Consider the following 23,771-nt stretch of genomic DNA (forward strand, 5'->3'; position numbering starts at 1 on the left):
TGCAGAGAAATCGATACATATTAGTATGATTGTCAATTAAAGGATCAGCACTAATTTATATGAATGTGAAGGGGAAAAAAACGTGTGGGGTTTGTGCATTAGGTGGACTTTAGGCCCACCTGGTGATAATAATTAAAGCAGACTGGCAAATGAAAGTGTGTAGGCCTAGAATTGAAGGGGGGTGGGGAGTGGGGCAGGATTCATGGAAAACTTGCCCATTGATCTCTGTTGCCAGATGAAGTGGAGTCATTATACTCATGGGGACAGCCTTCAGACGTCAGCACCCAGGTTTGCCTGTGGAGGTCTGATCACCACAGACCGGTCGGGGCGGGATCAGTTCTCCCGCGCAGGGGAGTGTATCTGCGTGCAAATCCCAGAGGTGCGGCGGGACGGCCCGGGGCGGGGCGGGCCTCGGGTGGCTGAGTTCGCCTGCGTGCGTGGGAAGAGCGTGGCGCGCGAGCGCGTCTCCGCCCGGACCGGAGCCCGACACTGGCTGCAGCTGCGAGTGAGCGGCGCGCGGGGACTCTGCGGGGCTGGCGCGGCGATGGGACACCTGTGGCTCTTGGGAACCTGGGGCCTCTGGGGGCTGCTCTTGTGCGCCGCGGACCCCCGCACAGGTAACTCATCCCGGGCACGGTCCGTGCAGACGCAACCCCTGATCCCAGGGGTGGCGTGGGAGAGGCGGGACTGCCTGCCACCCGCCCTGCGCCAAGGCTGCGAGTGCGGCTGCATGGCGATCCTGCGGACCTGGGACCTGCAGGGCAGGCCTAACAGAGAGACAGAGACAGAAGAGAAGAGGGATTGCTCGGAAGTCTTAAGAGTTCCTGCGTGAATTATGGAACCTCACAGCCCCCACCCCCAAGTGACTCCATTGAAAAAGACACTGAAACTTGGCTGGAGGTGGGGATGGGGGACACAGTCTGAGTCCTCTCTCTTCTCACTCTTTTTGGGTCCCTTTCCCCCAAGGTATGGAGAGCAGTGGCCCCCCTCCCCCCCCCCCCCCCCCCCCTCCTTAGGACAGGAATGGATCTCTGTGACTGGTGTCAGTCACTTTCAGGGGCAGCTGCCCTGTGCCTTCAAAGTAATACCCAGGAGAGAGTTGGAAGAGATGATAAGATAAGAAATTGGAGTTGTCCGTGGAGATAACGGGAGGATGAACCTGAGATAGGTGAGGAGCAGCACGGTCTTGGAGATAGGGTTCAGAGTCCTTACTGGAGTTTCCTACTCTTGGCTGTGAGCTGGTGGGAGTTATAAATGTGCCTGAAGCAGGATCAGTCTTGGAGCTCTTGGCAAAGTCAGACCTAAAGTACAGACACATCTGAAGTCCATACTAAACTTTTTGCATGCAGGAATGGACTATACGATTATAATTTCTTTAACCTTTTCTCATATATCCATTTTATTTTTTTTTCAACGTTTTATTTATTTTTGGGACAGAGAGAGACACACAATTGGAAACAGGCTCCAGGCTCTGAGCCATCAGCCCAGAGCCTGACGCCGGGCTCGAACTCACGGACCGTGAGATTGTGACCTGGCTGAAGTCGGACGCTTAACCGACTGCGCCACCCAGGCGCCCCTCATGTATCCATTTTAAACAGTAATTTGTGTGGCCTTTCTTTTTGGTCTCCACTTAAATTTTTCCACCTACTTTGAGAATTGTTACTGAATCTTATAAGTACCAGATTTGTATAGTTTAAGCAGAAAACGAACTCTTGTAGCCAATGTGTATCTTTGAGTTGTTTTAAAGCATACTTCCAGTTCTCCAAAGAAGCAGTCCACTCACCCTTGTGTATGCAGAGGCCCCTTCCTGTTTCTAGACCTCTTTATCTTTCCCAAACTTGGTCCAGGCCAGCTATTTACATTGGCCCTGCAAGATGCAGCCGGGGTGCCCCTTCTTTCAAGAAGCCAGTATGACCCAAGCAGTGTGGATGAAGTGCCCCTTCTTAGTCACCCATGGCCCCTGTGCTGTCTTCTGTGTGCTGTCACTCTGTGCTGTCTATCCTAACTTTGGAAAGTTGGGACTGTCAATACATTTGTATATCCCCAGGAACCTTACACCATTCATTGAATGAGTTAGGGACCATTAGAGTAAGAACTTACTATCATCAGGAGGCTGAAAAGATCCCAGAAATTATCTTCCCTAAAGTCTTACTCTGTCACAGAAAACAATTTCTTCTTAAGACATATCATTACCTTTTGTGCCTGGACTATTCTTTCAATTGACCCAGCTTTGCACTTCTTCTGTGCTCTTATAACGAACAACCCGTTTCTCCACAGTATTATTTCTGCAGCATTGTCTGCTGCTGTGTGGGCTGCTAACTGTAGTTATGGAACTGTAGTTAGTGAGCACTACATGAAATTAAGGGTTGGAATAAATCTTTTGTAATATGATAGGTAAGAGTGATGAGAATGATCATGTATTATTCCCACTCTTTGTGGCACCTAAGATAGTACTTTGCATAAAGCCAATGGGTATTAAGTTAATGACTTAGTTTCTGTCAAATCATTGGTTAGTAGTAGAGCCACAAATAGAATATGGGTGTATTTACTTTGAGTCCTGTATCTTCATGATGTTTTTCTGTTAACATTGTAATATGTGGTACCATTTGATGCTTGAAATGAGTACTTGATGCTTTTACTTCTGCACTGTAATATCTTTCAGGTGGCTCCAAAATTATTCCCAAAGTCACAGAAATAATACCTAAATATGGCAGCATAAATGGAGCGACAAGGCTGACTATCAAAGGAGAAGGTAAGGTTGCCTCTTTTTTTCTTTTTCTTTTTTTTTTTTTTTTTTTTTTGGCCAAGGTTGAAGTATTTTAAAGACTATATCACATTTAGAGATTTGTGGTTTGAAAAAAAATCCATAAGAGTTGTTTCTCCATTTGGCCAGAATATTAACTCTACCCCTTTGACAACTAACAAAATCCCCAACAATCTCTACCATCCTGATCATCTGAATTCATACTATAATCACTTGCTTAATTTAACTTCCAAGATCTGGATTATAATGACTGAACTGAAAGGAACATTTTTTTTACATGTTTATTCATTTTTGAGAAAGTGAGCATGAGCAGGGGAAGGGCAGAGAGAGAGAGGGGAACAGAGGATCCAAAGCAGGCTCCGCACTGACAGCAGAGAGCCCAATGTGGGGCTCCAACTCAGGAATGGTGAGATCGCTACCTGAGCAAAAGTTGGACGCTCAATTGACTGAGCCACCCAGGTGTCCCCAAAAGGAAAATCTTGAATCCACCTGGGCAGTTATTTGCTTTGTTCTTCATGGGTCTAATAACATTTAATTTATCTTTATCAAATATAACATTTGGAGGGCTCGGGAAGTAGAATGTTTAATAAGAGGCTGTGATGGATAACTAGAATGTTAATGAAGGCAGAAAGGCAATTAAAAGAAAAACTTTGGATGGCTTCTCCTGCCACCCAGTCCTTTTCATATACTTCATCAAAGTATGGGTTATGTATGACTTTCTCCTTGCCTGGTCATGGGTGGAAATATAGTAGGCAATCAGTGAACTTCTTTAATGAACAACTGTTCCTAAGATTAAATATATGGTTCTTTTAGTCCTAAGGCCTTTGCATTCTAAATAATAGTAATATTCTGTTCATGGATTTTTGAAGGATAGGAAAGAAAAGCATTTTTGAAAATACAAAAAACTATTATTTAGTCTTTAAAGTAAAAAGACAAATGAGAACCTTTGGGAGTTAGAATGGACAGAGCAACACATTTAATTATTCTGTCATACATACTGAAATGTCTTTTGATACTTCTAAGTAACATTTCTGCAGAATTCGATCTCTCAATGACATATTTAAAATGGTTTATGCCTCTAAATTGTGAAAAATATATTTTGGACTAACGTTTGATTGTTGTTGTTTAGAGCTAAACACCTAAAGCCAATGTATTTGCTGAAGACTAATTTAAAAGAGGCTTTATCCGTAGTTTCCTTGTATTGTAAATTGCTGTTAAGATGTGCTTGAAAGCTATTTGGTTCTTAACAGAGTTTTCAAAGCCATAAAGAAATGCCCAGACTAAAACAAAGCAAAACACAACAAAATAAAACAGAACAGAACACCACTCAACTATTTCTGCCTTGAGACCTAAACTTTTCTGATCTAAAAACCATTCTTTGAGATTAAGTACGTAGACCCAGATGGCCCTTAGTTATAAATACAAAACAAAACATTCTATTCTTAAGGTGTTTTGGAAGAACATCTTTATGAATTTAGCTGTAACCTTTGCTCTTACATGGACTTTCTGAGTCACAGTGTATTGTGTGTCACTCGTGTCATGGTGAATTTCTAGTTTTCCCATCTGTCTCAATTGCTGGATATTCTTGCTCGAGATAGAGGATCATGGGATAGTGAAATCCTATTTGAGTTGCAGATACCTGCAACCCCACCTTGATTTGTCTTCCCTCCTCTTACTTTACCCACATACTGCAGGTGACTAAAAATGTGTTAGCATATGTCTTTCTCAGAGGCTGAGTCTAAATACTGTTTCATATGGGTTTTCAGGGCCCATGATATATACAGAATGTGTATAGAGCAATGTAATGAATTTACAAAACACACCAGACTTCCAAAGCTAAGTGAATGTGCTACTTGAACAAACTTTTTTGAAGAACTACATACACATACTCCATCAGTGCTCTCTAACCCATATTTCATGTTTAGAATTGCATGCAGACCTAATTTATTAATCACACAAGAACACTTTCTAAATGGAATTGTCACTGCTAGATGGTTACCTAAATGTTGGTCCCATATGACTATATAAATACTTTATTTTTGTAAAAGTCATGATGAGAAAATTAAATGTTATAGAAATGTTCGACTTAGAAAGTGAGTTCCTGAAATTCCACCATCTAGAAAGGTCTACCGTTAATATTTTGGTGTATCTACGTGACTTACAGCTATTTCCACATATCATATTCACCATTGCAGGCAGAAATTTGCTGCTGCATTACTTTGTTCTAAAGGCTAGGCTTCAGGAGCCAAAGATATAATTTTACAATTATATGGCCTAAGTAAAAGTGTTTTAAATATTTTTGAAATGTTTATTTATTTGTGAAAGAGAGAGAGAGTGAGACAGAGTGCTAGTGGGGGAGGGGCAGAGAGACAGGGAGACAGAATCCGAAGCAGGCTCCAGGCTCTGAGCTGTCAGCACAGAGCCCAACGTGGGGCTTGAACCCACGAACCATGAGATCATGACCTGAGCTGAAGTCTGGTGCTTAAAAACCCCTAAGTAAAAGTGTCTTGAGCAATGGCATGATCATGGAAATAATTGTGTCTCTGTCTAGGAGGCCTACTTTAATGAGGAGTGTTATCGTTTTGATTAGTTCTGGAGTGTTTCTAACTTTCTTGGCCTTGTTACTTTATATTCATACCTTGTATTTCTCAAATGTCTTTTTTTAATATTTCTCTTGAGTAAGATGGAAGGAGTAGTATTTTACTTTTGGCTTTTTTTTCTAGAGATTTCCCTATTACATATATTTTTGTCTAACCGAAGTATTGAATTATATAGTTTTTATAATGTTATGAAAACACAGGGACTTTTTGGTCCAGTCTGACTGGCTTTTGTTCCATCTCTGCCCCTTCCCACTGTGTGACTGGGGCCGGTTACTCCTCTAAGCCTCAGCTTCCTGATCAGTAACGTGGGATATTAATTCCTACCTGTTGGGGCTGTTGTAAATATTGAAAAGGATGATGTATCTAAGGTACCCATAGATACTATCTGTTCCGTAAATTAGAGCTATTTTATTTTTATTATTTTTATTTTATTTTTGCATTTATGTTATAGGTTTGGTTCCATTCTTTAGGAATCATCCTTCATCACACTGCACCTTTCCTTCTCATTGTTTTGAATGTTACAACTTTGGAGTAGGTTTATATGCTTTCAGCTCTGCTTTGTTTTTAACTAGAGAAACCCAAACAGCCTGCATCGTGCAAAACGATGACTGGCCTTAACAACACTGACATTTTCCGTGATAGCAGCACAGGCTGCTATCAGGAGAACCAGGTTTGTGTGCCTGGCAAGTCTTATCTCCAGTTTTTCTGCAAAAGAAAAAAATACATCAACATGCCAGGAATTTCCATCTGAAGCTTCAACGTTTTCTGTTTCCAGGGTACACCCAACCCTTCCTGTAATCTTTGTGCTTTGGAGTACTTCCAGAGGTATCTTCTTCATACTCAATTATTTTTTAGAATTATACTTTTATATTGAAATTCTTTCTAGAGGGGATTCTTTTTAACTCTTTGGAGTTAGCTAAAACATTAGAAATATTTCTATAGTTGTTTTTTTAGGTAGAATTTATGAGGATATTTTCAAATCTTACAGATTTGGCCTATGCTTTCCCATAGATTTTTACTCCTGGGAGATATGTCTATATATGGGACATAAATACTGTATAAAATTTGTGTATGACATATATGACATTAAATATATATGTGACATTAAGTATATAGATGACATTAAAACAACTCCTAAGCAAAAAAACCAAACAAACAATATCTTCTTTTGTTGGTTTTATTTTTTACAATTGTATTTGCCTTAAGAATGCTTATGAACAGATCTGTTACCATATCAATTATGTGACATGTGCCTAATAGGAAAATAAATACATGCATGACATCCTGAACCACACCACTAGTAAAACTTTCCATGCTGTAGTTAGTTTCCAGCAGCCCTTCTGTGTATTTCAAACTCAACAGGAACTCCAAAGATAAGCATTAGCTGGCAAAAGGAAAGAACACGTTTTCAAGTAGCTAGCTTTCCTCTGTTTTCATGTATCTTTTCAAAATTCCATTTTAGCAGTAACTGCCATCCTAGAATCAAAGCTTCAGATTCAATGCAGATATCTTTTACATGTTAAATTGATACTTATATTTGAACTTTAGCCTATGTTGGATAAGTTCTGTTTGTTTACAGTTTATGCTTAGAGGAAGAAAGCGGTATTTATTGAAATCCTTCCCCTTTGTTGAGTTCTGCTTATGTTTTCTATGTTTAAAGGACAGGAGAAGAGCTAAGAACATAGAGTCTGGAGGAAGTTATGTATGGTAATGGGTAATAGCTTTGTAATGAACATTTTTTTTTAAATTTTTTTTTCAACGTTTATTTATTTTTGGGACAGAGAGAGACAGAGCATGAACGGGGGAGGGGCAGAGAGAGAGGGAGACACAGAATCAGAAACAGGCTCCAGGCTCCGAGCCATCAGCCCAGAGCCCGACGCGGGGCTCGAACTCACGGACAGTGAGATCGTGACCTGGCTGAAGTCGGACGCTTAACCGACTGCGCCACCCAGGCGCCCCTGTAATGAACATTTTTTAATGTTATTTTTCTCCCAATATCATGTGTGCCAGGTTGACATCTACAATTAGATTCAAATCCTAACCACCCACTTATTAGTTTTGTGTTATTTATAAAAAGGAATATTAATACTGAACTTAAAATTCAGGATTTTTGTGACCAATAATAAGAGCAAATATCATCTGAGCTCTTAACATGTGAGCCAAGCACCAAGCTAAGCAATATATACAATCCTTGGTTAGTCTTCCTACAATCTAATAAGTATGTTATTATGTTCATTTTTTTGATGAGGAGACTTAAGAATGAGAGAGTTTATGTCTAAAATTCTAATGCCCAAAGTCATACAACAAGGACATGTGGAGTTGGGATTTTACCCAGGATGTCAGGGTTCCTTTAAAAGCACTATCTCCTGGGGCAGCTGGGTGGCTCAGTAGGTTAAACCCCAACTCTTGATCTCAGCTCGGGTCATGATTTCACTGTTCGTGGGTTTGAGCCACGCATTGGGCTCTGTGCTGACATTGTGAAGCGTGCTTGGAATTCTCTTTTCTCTGTCTGCCCTTATCCTGCTTGTTCTCTCTCTCTCTCTCTCTCTCTCTCTCTCTCTCTCTCTCTCTCCAAATAAATAAACTTAAAAAAAATATAATAAAATAAAAATAAAAGCACTATCGTCTAACATGTAGCTTTACCAGAGCTGGGGCTTTGGGGCTTTGGCATTTTATGAACCTCTAGCACAGTGTAGTCCTACTTCCAGTCCTACCTTAGACAAGGCAATATTCATGTTTTCTCATGGACTTTTTAGAACACCGAAAATGTTCAATACTTTAAAAAGAAGTCACGCCACAGATATCTGTCAACCCCAATTCAGCCACTTCAACTATTAAAGGTTGTTAATTGTGAGCACTTGTGGTAGTAGTGATTGTTTTCTGAAACAAGCTGCAAAACTACTGACAATTTAAAGCAAGTACTTAATATTTATTTTTTCTAACATTAGTAATATATACACAGGATTTAGAGTTAAATCTACATCTTTGGGTTTAATATTTTTCATGGCTTGCAGATTTTAAGTTTATTATGGTACTGTGGGACAATATGCTATGTAGGGATTAGGTTCTGAAATTCAGATAACTTATAAATTTACATTAATGACATGTATGCAAAGGAAAAAATTCATAATTAAAAAATATTAGTCATCAATTTGGCAATAGTGCTGTTTTAATGTTAAGCACTTGTGATATTTAGAAAAAACATTTAAAAACGCACATACTTTTTAAAACTAAGAATTTAGGAATTTTAGATTTTGAAGTGGTCAACTACTGCTCATTTACTAACTTAACTTTATTCCAGAAAATATTATAACATTAACAAATTCATATATTCACTCTGCATGTTAGAATACTAAGTATCTTTTAAACATTTTTATTAGAAGAATATTTAATTATAGGATTTAATCAATAGAACATTATCCAATTAATCTTAACCAAAGATATTATTTCTTGGGTTATTTTCAAAATTGAATGTTATTCCAACTATATAAAATACTTACTTGTGGCATAAAATTACTTAATGGATATTTAACTACTTCCAGATCTATTCTGGAATTTTCATATATTTATAGTAAGATTAAAATAATTTTCATCAATTAAAAAATAATTTTCTACTCTGTTTCACATCATCCATTTCTCTGGTTCTATTGAATCACACCCATTAGCATGCAAGCATACTGTTATTTCACCAACATAAAAAAAAGCAAGAGCAAAATCATCAAGCTTCCTCTTGCCCCACAACCCCCTTCTGGCTACCACCCATGTCTCTGCTTCTGTGTACAGTAAAACACCCCCGAAAGGTGTAAGTTTCTCTTCACTGATTGTCCTCCAATATTCTCTTGACCCCATGCCAATTATTTATCCATTGATCACTGAAATAGCATCTTCACTGCTGCCCCTCATCTATATTCTCAGAATAGAAGCTAGTGAATCTTAGAAGCTAGTGAATCTTAGAAAATGTAAGTCACATCATGCCCCTCCTCTGCTATGAAGCCTCTAGTGCTTTCTCACTCATAAAAATAATCTAAATGCCTCAACTTCTGGTCCCATGTCCTACCACTCTTCTCACACATACTTCTCCAACCGTGCTTGCTAATTCTTGAATCCAGAAACATGTTCCCAGTATAGAGCCCTGAACATCATGTTCCCTCTATCTAAAATGCACGCGCCATATAGTCTCCTGGCTTACTCCTTCCAAAAAGCTTTCTTGACCATTTATGTCACATGCCTCCTATATCCCAGAAACAGGGTTTGAAATCAGAAACAAGAAGGTCTTGGAAACAGGCATGCGAAGGGGCTCATGGTATGAGCACAAAGTATGCAGATCTGTATGTCTCAAGTTAATTCCTGCAAGAGAGGATCCGCCACAGAGGAAACAGAGCAACCACGTTGATGGAGTGACTCATTCAGGAGCTTCTCTCTTTGTCCACCTCAGTGCTTGTGCAATGGGCCCATGAACAGAGGGGCCATGAGGTGAAGGCCATGGGCCAATACCATGGACTCCCTTTTCCCGAGGCTAAGCTGCTCACTGCAGTTGCTGAATACCTGACCTGCCAGTAGCAGAGACCAATACTAAGTCCTCAATAGGGTCCATCCCTCAAGAAGTCCACCACCTATTTAGTCACAAGTTGATCGCATTACTCCCCTTCTTTCATGGAAAGAACAAAAATCATTATTGCAGGAACAGACACTTCGGATATAGATTTTTGCCCTCTCTATCCACAGTGCCTCTGCCAGTTCCATCTTAGAGCTTCCAGAGTCTGAGTTATTGCCATGAAATTCCACAGAATAGTGCCTCATAACAAAGAAAACATTTTATAGTGAAAAAGTTGTAATTATTGGCACATGACCACAAAACCTGTGTTACCCTGAAGGATGTGGACTAATAGAATGATGGAATGGTCTATAACAGATAAGTCAGCTATAAAAGGGGTCTATAAAAGATCCCAGCTAGGAAACAACGTTCTGTGGGATGAGATGCTAGCCTCCATCATATGCCATATGCATGGAGCCATGGCAGATACATGCTGCTGTTTCCCAAGAGACAGAACACTTGGAGCTGGAAAAAAATGGTTACTCTCTGTCAGTATTGCTTCCAGTGATCTGGAAACTGAATCTGTGCTTTCTGTCCCTACAGTTTTAGATTCTGCTGGATTATAGAATGCTTTTTCTTTCTTTCTTTTTTTCTTTTTTTCTTTTTTTAAGAGAGAGAGAGTGTGTGCACATGAGCTGGTGGGGTAGGGACAGGGAGAGAGGGAAACAGAAGATATGAAGTGAGCTCCATGCTGAAAGCAGAGAGCCCAATGAGGGGCTTAAATTTACGAACTGTGAGATCATGACTTAAGCCAAAGTTGGACACTTAACTGACTGAGCCATCCAGGCACCCCTAGAGAATGCTTTTGCCAGGGATCCCTGTATGGCTTCCACTGAACTGAAACTACCACTACTACTTGATCTGTTTGAATTCATCAAACATAATTAGCAGACTACTAGAGATAATCAGTACTGATGATCATAGAGAGGTAGGGTTGCTTTCCCTAATGGAGATAGGGAGGAATATGTCTGGAATTCAGGGTATTAATGGAGTATCTCTTGGCTTCTGTGTCCAGTGATAACTGTGAATAGGCGATTGTGGTAACCATAGCCTAACAAGGGCAAGGCAATTAAGGGCTCAGACCCTCAGTATGAAGGATAGTGTCACTCCATTAGTTGAAGTACTGGTTAAGGGTAAGGAAATCTATGTGTGGTAAAAAAAATAAAATGGGTATGGTGAGTATTCATTATAGCCTCAGGAACCATTGTGTTAGTGTGGCCTGTATCTTGCCCCACTAACCTTCTGGTATTAAATCTTTAGCAGAGCTCTTGGCTTGAAAATGGATTGTACTTAAAATGTGGGGCATAAGCATGTCTATATGTTGTGAAGAGTTGACTGTAAGAGGTGTCTTTTACACTCAGCTTCACATCCTCTTGTTCTCACCTCTAATGCTAGCCACAGCTATGGCAAATAGTCCCTCATATACTTTGACAAAGTCTATGCTTGTAGCTCTTGCCTTCTGTGCCCATAGCATGTCTTTGTCTATTGTCCCAGGGCTTCACTTGGGAATGATGCAATGACTTGGGACATTGGAATCCATATGGCATGTGGACATATGTGCACCCCGAAAGTGCAGGAAAAACCCTTTTCCCCTAGGGAGAACTCTCAACTAATGCGGACAGGATTTGATGAAGTGATGTTTCTTGCCATTGATTCTTTGATTCCGAGAGGTAGTCTGTAGTTTCCTTGGAAGTTTCCAGCAAGATTGAACCCCAGCTGTGCTTTTGGCTCAGGTTTTCTTTCTTCAGGTTTTATTCTTTTGTCCCAAAGGGGTCATCACTTGAATAAGCCATTTGCTTGCAAGTTCTCACCTCAGATTTTTCTTTTTAGGAACTCAAAGTTAAGATTCCATCCCTTATAAAATAGTGTTCGCCTCATCTACTCTTCCTACCCCATCAGGCCTGCTTGGTTTCATAGCAGTTATCCCCAGCAGATATAGCAATTGGTGCACGTCTGTTTTCTCCAGCCTTGCACACCCTACCACTGGAATCTAAGCTATTTAATTCCATGCCTAACAAATAATACATTCTCAAGCATTACTTTTGTGGAGAAATGAATTGAAAGCAATTTTTTATGCTTCCAAGGAGGATTATAATCATTGGGATAAATACAAAATAGGTTAACTGCTTACTTTAGTACTATTCCTTATTATTTATTGATGATTCAGTACTGAATGACAATTCTTAGATCTTTGAAAACAGAATTCCATTAATAATAATTCAGTGTTTTTACCTTTCCAGGTTTTGCTCAAGCAAACCAGTTTAACTATGGAGTTGATAATGCTGAGTTGGGAAACAGTGTGCAATTAGTTTCCTCTTTCCAATCATTTTCTTGTGATGTAGAAAAGGATTCAAGTCATTCAACTCAAATTACATGCTATACTAGGTATGTTTTATACTACCTTTAATAAGAATATCTTTTTCGTATACATATTAGTTTTATATAGTTTTTTATATAATCTGGATATTAATAATATTTTCTGATGATCAGATGTCTTTATTTCATGTACTTTATTGTATTGAGTTGTAATGCTCTTTCCACATATTGGCACAATAAAATATATTCTAAATATTCTCCCAGGTTATTATAGCTATTATCTTATCATTGTGGATCCCTTTTAGAAGATAAATGGCTACTATTAAATCATAATGATGCTCCTCAAAATATCAAAATTATGCTTTCCTGTCTGATTTGATTAATTTTGTTCAAAGTCTTGACATAATCATTAAGATTAAAGATGATCATTTTGTAGAGTGACATTTCAAGTTCTTTACTATCAGCCCAAAATGATGTTTGTTATTAGCAACTTAGAGGAAAAAATTAATCATTATAAATGGCAACTTTTACTAATAAGACAGGTAGCATGTATTCTAGAGGATTTCATCTACATTGAGCTTGTTGGCTATTTTTCAGCAGCAAAAACTTTCTTAGAAATTTGATCAAACTTTTTAAAAAGCAAATCATAGCATAACTGTACCAAGGTGACAATGATAGCGTTTCAAGTTATTATTCTTACATTTGTTAATACATTTGTTTTCCTCCTCAGTACGCACCAGTGCACTTAGAATAAGCATTTTCCTGAGGTCCATGATGCTAGAATCTGCAGTACAGAGTTCAGGATGGACCTCTCTCCATAATATAGAATGGAATTCTAATAATATAGAATGGAATTTAGCTGTGCGTCAATTAGAATTTTTGACACTTTGTTTTCAAAAATGACTTGTAGTCTGGGGCAGTATTTTTTATTGATGGTATACATGAAATAAAAGGGTCATTGCATTCCTTATATGTTCTTCATTTGCTTTGCAGAGCAATGCCAGAAGGTTCCTACACCGTGAGAGTCAGTGTGGATGGGGTTCCTGTTACAGAAAGTAATACCTGCAGAGGTCGCCTTGACAGCTGGGCATGCACCTTCAATGTACATGGGATCTCCTCTTTAGCTTAACGGATAATCGATCTCATGCTTGCTTTCTTACAGAACTGGGCTTTTATTTTTTAATTTTACAGATTGTTATCTTTTCTACATTTAAAAAATATACTAGCAGGTAGCTAAGGATAACTTCACTCAGTTTTAATTATCTTCTATAGTAGTGGAATCTCTTTTATCATTTATTTGTTTCCCTCTTTAATTTTACTATTGAATTAAACTTTTAAACTTTAAATTGTTTCCTCACTCATACTCTTTTTTCTCTTTCTCCATTTCTACTCTTAGTTTGATTTTCCTTTTCTTATTGTCATTGGATTCACCTTCATTTTAAATAGCCTATTTTTCCTTTCTTTATAATTTCTAATGTAAAGAGATGAAATATAACTGCACGTACCATAGAAGTCATGCAAAATGTAATTACCCTATATAGAGTTATTTACAATAATACATTTCTTCTAAGGATAATCCATATATTTTTAAAAATTATGTGTGTCTATCAAAAGTATTAGAGTTTCCATCACCCTTGTGGGCTCCCTGGACTTCTGCTCTCTCCCAATTCCAATCATGTTTGTCACAATTCTTAAGAATTATACCTGCATTACTCTAGAAAGTTATCATTAGCTTAGTTACTAAAGCTTACTTTGATGGACTTTTGCCAGGTTTTGCTTCTGTTTATGAAATATGCTTTGTTATTTTTTTCTCCATTGGCTTAAATAAAAGGAGGCTTTCTGTAATTTTATTTCACCAAATTCCTAAAAGTTGTTACCAGGGAACCTTATTACTAGGGTTTGACTTACACTGATAACGAAGGATGATTGAATGTGAAAATTCCAAGCTAAAAACATTTTGAAATGAAAGAAGACTTTTAGTGGCTAAGGAAAAGATCTTGAATAATCAGAATAATATTCTAAACTTTATTTTCTTATATGTAAAAGGATATATTTTGTCAGTCATATTATGGATATTGTTTAAATGTAAATAATGTAAGGAGCAGAGATATTAGCTTATTGACAGTATTATTTTACAGGCAAAAAGTTTCAGAACCCCAACAATAAAGAGCATCACACCTTTATCTGGAACTCCAGGTCTGTTATAAGACAGCTGAAATATTTTTTTTTGTTTGTGGTCTTTAATTTTTAGTATATAAAATTATTATATCTGATAATTTATAAGTAATATTTCTTTTTTATTAAAGTATTTATTTATTTTGAGAGAGAGAGAGTGCACATGTGTGAGTGCGGGAGGGGCTGAGAGAAAGGAAGAGGGAGAATCCTAAGCAGACTTCTCACTGTCAGTGCAGAGCCCAGCGCGTGGCTCAGACTCACAAACCGTGAGATCACGACTTGAGCTAAAACCAAGTTGAACGCCAAACCGACTAAGCTATCCAGGTGCCCTAAATAACACATTTCTGATTGTACAATAGCTCTCAATATTGTCTCAAAAATGATTTTCGGTGGGTGCATATGAATCTGCTTTAAAGTATTTAACTATACCCCTATCGGACATTTAGCTGGCTTCCACTTCATTATAGTTATAATTATACCAGTGTATAATCCCAACAGGAATATGTGAAAATACCCTTTTCTATACTCTTGACAATTTTAAGTACTAATTTTTTTCAAGTATTTATATGAAAAATATAGTAGCTTATTTCTAATTTTTCCAGTTCTTGATTTATGCAGTTAAATTTACTCATTTATGGGGCGCCTGGATGGCTCAGTCAGTTGGACGTCCAACTTCGGCTCAGGTCATGATCTCACAATTTGTGAGTTCAAGCCCCACGTCAGGCTCTGTGCTGACAGCTCAGAGCTTGGAGCCTGCTTCGGATTCTGTGTCTCCTCTTTCTGCCCCTCCCCAACTGTGCTCTGTCTCTCTATGTCTCTCAAAAAATAAATAAATGTAAAACAAAAATTTAAAAAAATTACTCATTTATGTACATTTATTGACCATTTGTATTTCTTCTTTTATAAATTACTTGTTCATCACATTGGTTTAATTTAATGCTAGTCAATTTTTCCGTATTAAGTTACAAAAATTCTTTATATTTTAAAGATATATATATCTTTATGTGGAAAGTATTTTTTTTTAATTTACCATTTACTTTTAAATTTCATTAATGGTTTTTATTGTCATTAAGACATTTTTTTTTAAATTTTTTTTTCAATGTTTATTTATTTTTGGGACAGAGAGAGACAGAGCATGAACGGGGGAGGGGCAGAGAGAGAGGGAGACACAGAATCAGAAACAGGCTCCAGGCTCTGAGCCATCAGCCCAGAGCCCGACGCGGGGCTCGAACTCACGGACCTCGAGATCGTGACCTGGCTGAAGTCGGATGCTTAACCGACTGCGCCACCCAGGCACCCCTGACATTTTTTATTTTCTAAATTAAATCTATAGCTCTTAACCATTGTCATTTCTTCATTCATTTTATGCTGTAGAAGGCTGTACCACCTCAAATTATATAGATATTTTATAAATTTATGCTTATTTTTCAAGATTTTTTATGGTTTTAGTTTTATATTTAATTTTTATTTCTCTCAGGATTTATTTATTTTTTTTTGGTAGAGATCTTATTTATTTTTTCAAATATGTCATTCATGACCCAGGCAGTATTTATTGAATAATTCATTCTGTTTTTCATGAAAAACTTCTTTAATAAATACTTTAATAAATACTATCTATAAATACTTACAGATAGTGCTTTAATACCATAAATACTCATGTTTTATTGTATTTGCTAGAACTTTCAGAACAATGGTAAACAATAGTGATGAACATGGGATATAAGTATCTGGATGCCTGTTTTATTGGGAATACCTCTGATGTTGGGTATTAAGTGTATGGGTGTATGGGTAGATAATCTTACACAGATTTGTTTGTTTGTTTGTTTTAGGCACACTAATAACTATCCAAGGCAGAATCTTCACTGATGTCTATGGAAGTAATACTGCATTAAGCTCAAATGGGAAAAATGTTAGGATTTTGAGGTAAATTTTTGATGTGGAAACATATGCTTATCATGGTATCTCATGATGTGATATTCCAAAATTAATGGGTCCAATGATATTAAAAATCACTACAATGTGATGGGATTAAGCCGTGTATTTTCAGCCATATTATAGGAAGAAAAGTAGATTATTAGATGATTCATCCATCAACATGGAAGCAAAGGGCCAATATGCCATTCTTTTTTGGTTTGATGTAATTCTTTTTTTTTCTTTGATGGATATTATTAATGGAAGGAACATGGAGGCAAGTTCAATAGTAATTGAGTTAGTCATAGAACTTTATTACTGGATAACTTGTTACCTAATATAACTGCCTCAATTTGTATATATATGTAGCTGTGTAGCTTGGAGGTTTATAGCTTAGTCAAGATCAGCGGGATGGGGGAAGATGGGGGGAACCGAAGCCTCCTAACATGCAGTTTGGCCCTTTTTCTTCTACCCCATGGTGCATGGGAGAGTGCTGAAACTGAAAATAGTTAATAACTTATAGTGACAGTGTAGGATTTGAACACTGGTTCCTCTGTTTACCAGCTATGGACCAGATGGTAATATTGGCTACTTACCTAATATCAAGAAATAATTGTCCACATTTTGGACCAGAAACTAGCATTGTCACTAGCATTATCTTTCTGTAGCATAGGTGTGCTATACCTATTTCAGTCCTGCCTTGGAAGACATAAAGCCCTCTTCATTTGCTATAGAAGGAAGTACAGAATCAGTACTATGGCTTTGAAGAGGCTCCATGCTTATCAAATACATGTATAAAATGGATAAATAAATTAGATAACAATTCATACAGCAATTAGAGGTTTTTTTTAATACTGAAAAGGTGATATATATGTATACACACATGTGAGTATATAACTGTGTAAAGCAAGTAATTGGAGAGGTTTTGCTAAATGAAACAAAGGTAATTTAGGTGGCATTCTGTGAGGTAGAACTCAAATCACATTTGTATGCATGTGTAATACTCTGGAAATGTTTATATTGTTTCCTTACATATAATAAAATAAATACTAAATAGAGAAAAAAATACTTAACATTTTGTATAGATAGGTTAGCATAAAGATTTTGTTTGCTTCCATATAGTTGAATGCCGTGAATGGCTTATATTCTAATTCTTAGATGGTATTTTCTAAGTCATCCTTTCCTATAATAATGCCAGGAAATAGAAAGCTTAACCTTCAAGAAGATTCCTTTTTTCACAATTGTAGCTGAAATTTCTTGTGTTTAGTACAGGGGAATGGATAGAAATTATTTCATGAAATCACAGGACTGCAGTCAGCAGCGACCTAGAGATCAGGCTACCTAGCCCTTATATCCTGGAGACCCTGAGATACTGTATAAATGTAGAAAAACTTTTCACACACCTATTGATGTGAGAGGTGAAGAAGGTCTTAGAACTGCATTTATCTCATTTCTACCATCTTAATTGTGACACCAAGTACCCCCAAAGCAGTTTACTGGACTTGATTCCCTTAGCAGGGAGCAGTGGCCATGTTCTGAGCAGGAAGTCAAGACACCAAGGTGTTTTAGCTGCTTCTGCTTCTCACAGGTCTTGTCAATTCAGCCTAATCTCCAAACTCAGACGAGGTACAAATTATAGAGGACACACAAATAACTAACGGACTTGGTACCCACTAAGGAGATTTTGGTATAAAAGATAAGATGGAAAAAATTTTATATATTTAAGGCCAAATAGGGTAGTAATCCCACTGATAGGCAAATCCAGATCACTGTGGGAATCACTGGGCATGGTTAAGAGCACCTGCTGGAGTCCAACTGCCTGGGTTTGAATCCCGAATCTATTCCTTATGGTTGTAGGCTTAAGCAAGCTACTTAACCTTCCTGCCTCAGTTTTTTCATCTATAAAATGGAAGAGTAATAGTTACTAACCCATAAGATGGTTGTAAGGATTAAACATAGTAAATGCCTGTAGGTGTTCGCTGCTAAATGTATTATTTAGATGCAATAAAGTGGGAGGTTAGAAGGAGAATATGAATCCATAAATCTCATACTGGGTACAGTAATTCAGTGTACTTGCATTACAAACCTAATGTAATGATAAAAGATTAGTGTGTAAGAGTATATTAAAAAGCGTAAGTTCTCTGCAAACTCAAGTCCTAACTTTAAGAGTTCATGTTTGTATCTGCACTTACTTTGAATCTGGGATTTGTTGGCATGGAAGCTGGGTGGTTTGTTCTGAGTGCAGCAAAGAATACAGTACCAGTCATGCCTGCAGGCTTCCAATAGCATCGGGGTCTGTCACCCTTAAAGCAGTAGGTTGACCTGGTCATCTAGGGAAATGCGCAGGCAGATGTTTCCCTCAAGCCTAACCCTGACTCTTCTCAGCTTTTTATTTCCATTCCAGTGGCATTGAGGATGTTAGTTCTTCTTTTCATCCTGATTTCTCTGTGGGGTTTCTGCTGTGGACCTTGTGTAATTCCTACCTGTAGGAATCAAAGGAACATACTTTGTATTACAAAACACAAAATTCTGTTTTGTATTTGACTTAATTGAACATCCGATGGAAGAGTTCCCATTATCTGTTTCCACATTTTCTGTTCCTGTGGTATTATAACTTTCTAACACACCAAATGTATTATGATTATCATGTTTGTTATCAGGTCTTTCCCAGTTAGAATGTCAGTCCCACAAGGGCAAGATTTTTGTTTTATTCCCTGATGTGTGCTAGTATCTACAGCAGAGACTGCAACATAATAGATGTACAGTAGGTGTTTGTTGAATGAATGAGTGATGGATAATAATAAGTGATTGTGAGAAAAATATAAGGTGTCAGCGAGCTTCGTCAGAGGAGAGCATTTTGAAATGACTTACTAAACATAACTTGATCTTTTCCAATAAAATATTTATACAGAGTTTATATTGGAGGAATGCCCTGTGAGCTTCTCATACCACAATCTGATAATTTGTAAGTAATTCAAATAATTTTATTTAGAATATGAATAGTAGGTATAAACATACCAGTGTAAATAGTAATATCTAGCAATACTGTATAGTTGAATACTCTAAAATACAGTTAAAATTATAATATTTTGTATGGTAAATCAGCAGTCATTTATATAGTTAGATGTAACCTGATATCCCCTATTGTCTCCAGTACAGTATGATATGAACTATTATTTAGATTATTATGTTTTAGGATATTTTGAGAAATATCTTTGTCAACTGACTGTTTCATTTGGTAGTATTTAAAAATATTTAAAAGGAATATCAATGGGGATAGCCAAGTTAACTACAAAATAATTATAAACTGAAGCTTTATTCAAGTATCTTCAACCAAGGCTGGGAAATATTTTCATTTTACAGAAATTTTTGTTGTAGCAAAGGTTTCTGTCCTGATAGATATTCTAAAGTCCATAAGATGTTTTCAAGGAAACACAGTTATTTTATTTTATTTTACTTTATTTTATTTTATTATTTATTTGGCAATAAATGGATCTTTATTATATAGATACTTAAGGGAAATGCAGTATTTAAGAACTCTATTGTCAATCTAAACTTTGTAATTAACATATATATTTTATTAGGTATGGTCTAAAACTAGATCATCCAAATGGAGACATGGGTTCTATGATTTGTAAGACGACTGGAACCTATATTGGTAAATGTTGATCATCATTCTTCATAATTCTCAGAAATGCCTGACTGACTCTGTTTCCTTGTTTCATATTCTCTTAGACCTCCCCTGCCCTTTCATTGCTTTCTTTTCAACATTTCCTCTTTACCTTGGCTTCTTTTCAGTTTCATGTAAGCATGTATAAATTACCTTTTTCCTAAGGTTTACATTGAGGGTAAACTTCTTCAGATTTCTTTTTTTTTTTTTAATTCTTCTGTCTTCCAGAAAATTCCATTACTAATTTAGCTGTTTTCCCTTTAGCCTTAATTTTTATGTTGTTTTTTTTCCCCCTTGGTCTATGTACTCCAGGCACATAAATCTTTCAGTTCTTTTTTTCCAGTTTTATATCGACATAGATCACTATGTAAGTTTAAGGCACACAGCTTGATGGCTTGATACTCACATATTGTGAAATGATTGCCACAGTAGGTTCAGCTAGCATCCATTATAATCTTTAGTTCTAGAATGAGCTTCACTTCATTCTGTCTCAGAGCCTTAACAAGCCTCCTCCCATCTTGAGAATTTCCGATAAAATGTCATGTCTTCAAAACAGCCTTCACTGATGCCCTGCCTTCCACTCTCAAAGTTCACTCTCCCTCTCTTTGATAGCTTTATCACAATTTTTAGCTCTCCATTTGTGTCATTGCGCTTGGCTGTTTCCTCTACTGCACAATATGCTCAGTTTGGAGAACCGAGAGCTCATCCTGCGTCTCTCATCTCCCTAGCAGAGTGTCTCCCCCCAAAAAATAGCTGTTGAATGAATCAAGGAAATTTGAGGGGTATATGGTTATGCATATGTTCTTTTATCATCCTTCATTCATTATTATATTTTGTCAGGTTTTTCTAGTTATATTTTTAAAAAATTTAAGTTTATTTATTTTTAAGAGAGAGTGTGTGAGTGGGGCACAGGCAGAGAGAGAGGGGGACAGAAGATCTGAAGCAGGCTCTGTGCTGACAGCAGAGAGCCTGATGTGGGGCTCGAACTCACGAACCATGAGATCATGACCTGAACTGAGGACAGACACTTAACCGACTGAGCCTCTCAGGCACCCCTCTAGTTACAATTTTGAGACATCTTAGTGTGTATATTTTAAAATACTTCTTTCAGATAATGTCTTTGAGGATTAATAAATGGTTGTGTAATTACAGTTTTAATTTTAAATGTCTTTACTTTGGTTTTAAATCAGCTTTATAATGTATAGTTATTGTTCTCCTGTGATTGGGAATTTAATTGATTGTGTATTTTAATTAATTCCAGGTCATCACAATGTCAGCTTCATCTTGGATAGTGATTATGGAAGGTAGGTCATTTTGTAAATAATAATTTTCATAATTGAGTCAACTGGGTAAATAAAATAAAAGTATATATTTACTTTGTGCTATAGATCCAGAGATTAAAGAACGGCTAATCACTTTTTTCTCCCAAATTAATATTTAAGGGGTCCGTAACTCCCTTTCTCCAGTTTGTATCTCAGACACAGCCTTTCAACTGTTGGGAAATCTGGCATTACCTAAAACAACAAAATAAATCTTTGATTGTGATATTGAAAAGGGTTCTTTTAGGTCTTACGGCTTTTCTGACTTAATTGTAATTCTTTTGATAACTGAATAGTTCAGTTTTGATGTGAACTAATGTAAGAGTAAATAAAATCCCACAGTTAATATTTCCACATAAAGGTGCTTTTCATTTAAAGCATCAAGACATACAGAGTGATGAAAGATGGCAGTTACAGCTCTCAATTGTCCATCTTAGCACCAATGTTAATCACTTATAATCATGATTTTTAATAAAGCTAGAAATCATCTTGGAATCAATCAAGATTTTATTTACTCAACATTAGTTCACATCAAAACTGAACTATTCGGTTATCAAAAGAATTACAATTAAGTCAGAAAAGCCGTAAGACCTAAAAGAACCCTTTTCAGTATCACAGTCAAAGATTTACTTGTTGTTTTAGGTAATGCTAGATTTCCCAACAGCTGAAAGGCCGTGTCTGAGGCACAAATTGGAGAAAGGGAGTTATATGTAGATATCCTACATCCTAATTTCACCAAGAAATTAGAAATACTACCATATGTTTATAGAAATATCAGAATATGCAAATCTCAACACATGTTGCAAACCTCATATTACAGATAATAAAGAACATTTAGTTGCGGGCATGGTACTAAGCACTTTACACATATTGTCTAGTTGAATTCTCCCAAAGAACCTATGAAATTGAGTGTTATCATCTCCCCTGTGTTGCACACTGGGAACAATGAGACTCAGGAATGTTGAGTAATTTGCCCACGGATATTCAGCCAGTTAGAAGGAGTGCTGGAATGTGAACCCACACAGCCTAACTCCAGGCTCTGAGCATTCCGTTCCAGTGCTCTGCAAAGAGTGATGGAGAGTTACAGCCATAGAACCACAATGGATCACTACGTAACATCCTGATCCAGAATTCTTTGACCATGGCAGGATTACCCCACCTCTCTGTGCATTTGCAAATGTGTGAGGGCATTTGTTGGCTGTCACACTAACTGGGGCATGCTAATGGCCTTTTATGGGCAGGACCAAGATGTGCCAAACCTAAATGAATTATTCTGCCCAATGTATCATACTGTCTTCCAATGAGAAAATGAGCCAGTTAACAGAAATCCAAATAAATCATACTATCAAGCCATCCAATACTAACATAGCTGTAGTAGATCAATAATAGGATAAGTCTTTTGATTTCTTTTTTGTTTCTGAAGAGAGATGAATGATTAGAAAAGACTGAAAAAAGATGAAAAAGATTGAGAAGAATGGCAATATTACAATCAAAGTAGATGTTACTCCTCACAGACTGCAAAATAAGGATGATGTTTGATCCTTTCATGCATAGAACTGTAATTGAATTGGTGAGACCAAATCCATTATCATTGTATTTGAGGATCATCTGGTTCCAGACATCCAGAAGGAATAGGTTTATAACAAAGTGATGATTGGATTGTATACTTTATTATAGACCAATACAGACTGGACCAAAACCATGAAGAATATTATGATTCAAGGGCAGACCATACTGGATGGCATATAAATGGTACTATGACTCACTGTTGTGATTTCCATAGGGCAAATGACATAGTGTCCCATGATTTACCAGTTTTTTTTTTTCAGCAGGGACACTACCTACATATGTATATAGGCAATAGGATTTTATTGAAAAAATTAGAAAATCATGTTAGGAGCAGTAATTACTGAGTTTTAAATGATTTCTTGAAACATACTTGCTTTTTTTTAATGCCACTGTCATTCTTCTTCAGGTGAAAAAGATGAATTCTTAGTTCTGAGTCTGTGTGAAAGGTATTAATTACCAAATCCATCATAGATTTCTCAGAGAAATAATTATCTAAAAATAGGTTTGAGTGATCAAGCTTGAATGTGATTGATAAGTATATATAAATCAGCATGTTGCATTAACATGCCCTGAAACTTTCAATTTTAAAAAGCCAGCAAATTTGCACATAATATAGGCAAAAATATTGCTTAAAATAGTTGATTCTGTGATCTTGGTGTATAATTCCTTTTTTTTTTTTTTTAAAGCCAGTAGCTTTTCTTTTGTATTAATGTCTCAGAATTGAGGAAACTGTGTTTCTATATAAAACAATCTTAGGACTTTAAGATAACTGGTAAAAATATGGCATATACTTTTTAAAAGCCTAGTTTTATGATTAAATGGCATTAAAAATGTTAAATCATTTTATAAATTA

General features: G+C 36.9%; 1 protein-coding gene across 1 annotated transcript in view; it reads left to right on the forward strand.

The window, feature by feature from the left end:
- Positions 1-445: 445 nt before the first annotated feature.
- PKHD1L1 (PKHD1 like 1) overlaps positions 446-23,771 on the forward strand; it is a 165,122-nt gene continuing 141,796 nt past the window's right edge. Inside the window, exons 1-9 of the mRNA XM_043601613.1 lie at positions 446-617; positions 2,663-2,752; positions 12,199-12,343; positions 13,268-13,376; positions 14,413-14,470; positions 16,279-16,372; positions 19,272-19,325; positions 19,945-20,018; positions 21,292-21,334. Of these exons, the coding sequence (XP_043457548.1) occupies positions 545-617; positions 2,663-2,752; positions 12,199-12,343; positions 13,268-13,376; positions 14,413-14,470; positions 16,279-16,372; positions 19,272-19,325; positions 19,945-20,018; positions 21,292-21,334 (740 nt within the window). The 5' untranslated portion in view covers positions 446-544. The remainder of the gene's footprint in view (positions 618-2,662; positions 2,753-12,198; positions 12,344-13,267; positions 13,377-14,412; positions 14,471-16,278; positions 16,373-19,271; positions 19,326-19,944; positions 20,019-21,291; positions 21,335-23,771) is intronic.

Source organism: Prionailurus bengalensis, chromosome F2 (assembly GCF_016509475.1).
Source record: "Prionailurus bengalensis isolate Pbe53 chromosome F2, Fcat_Pben_1.1_paternal_pri, whole genome shotgun sequence".
NCBI lineage: Eukaryota > Metazoa > Chordata > Mammalia > Carnivora > Felidae > Prionailurus > Prionailurus bengalensis.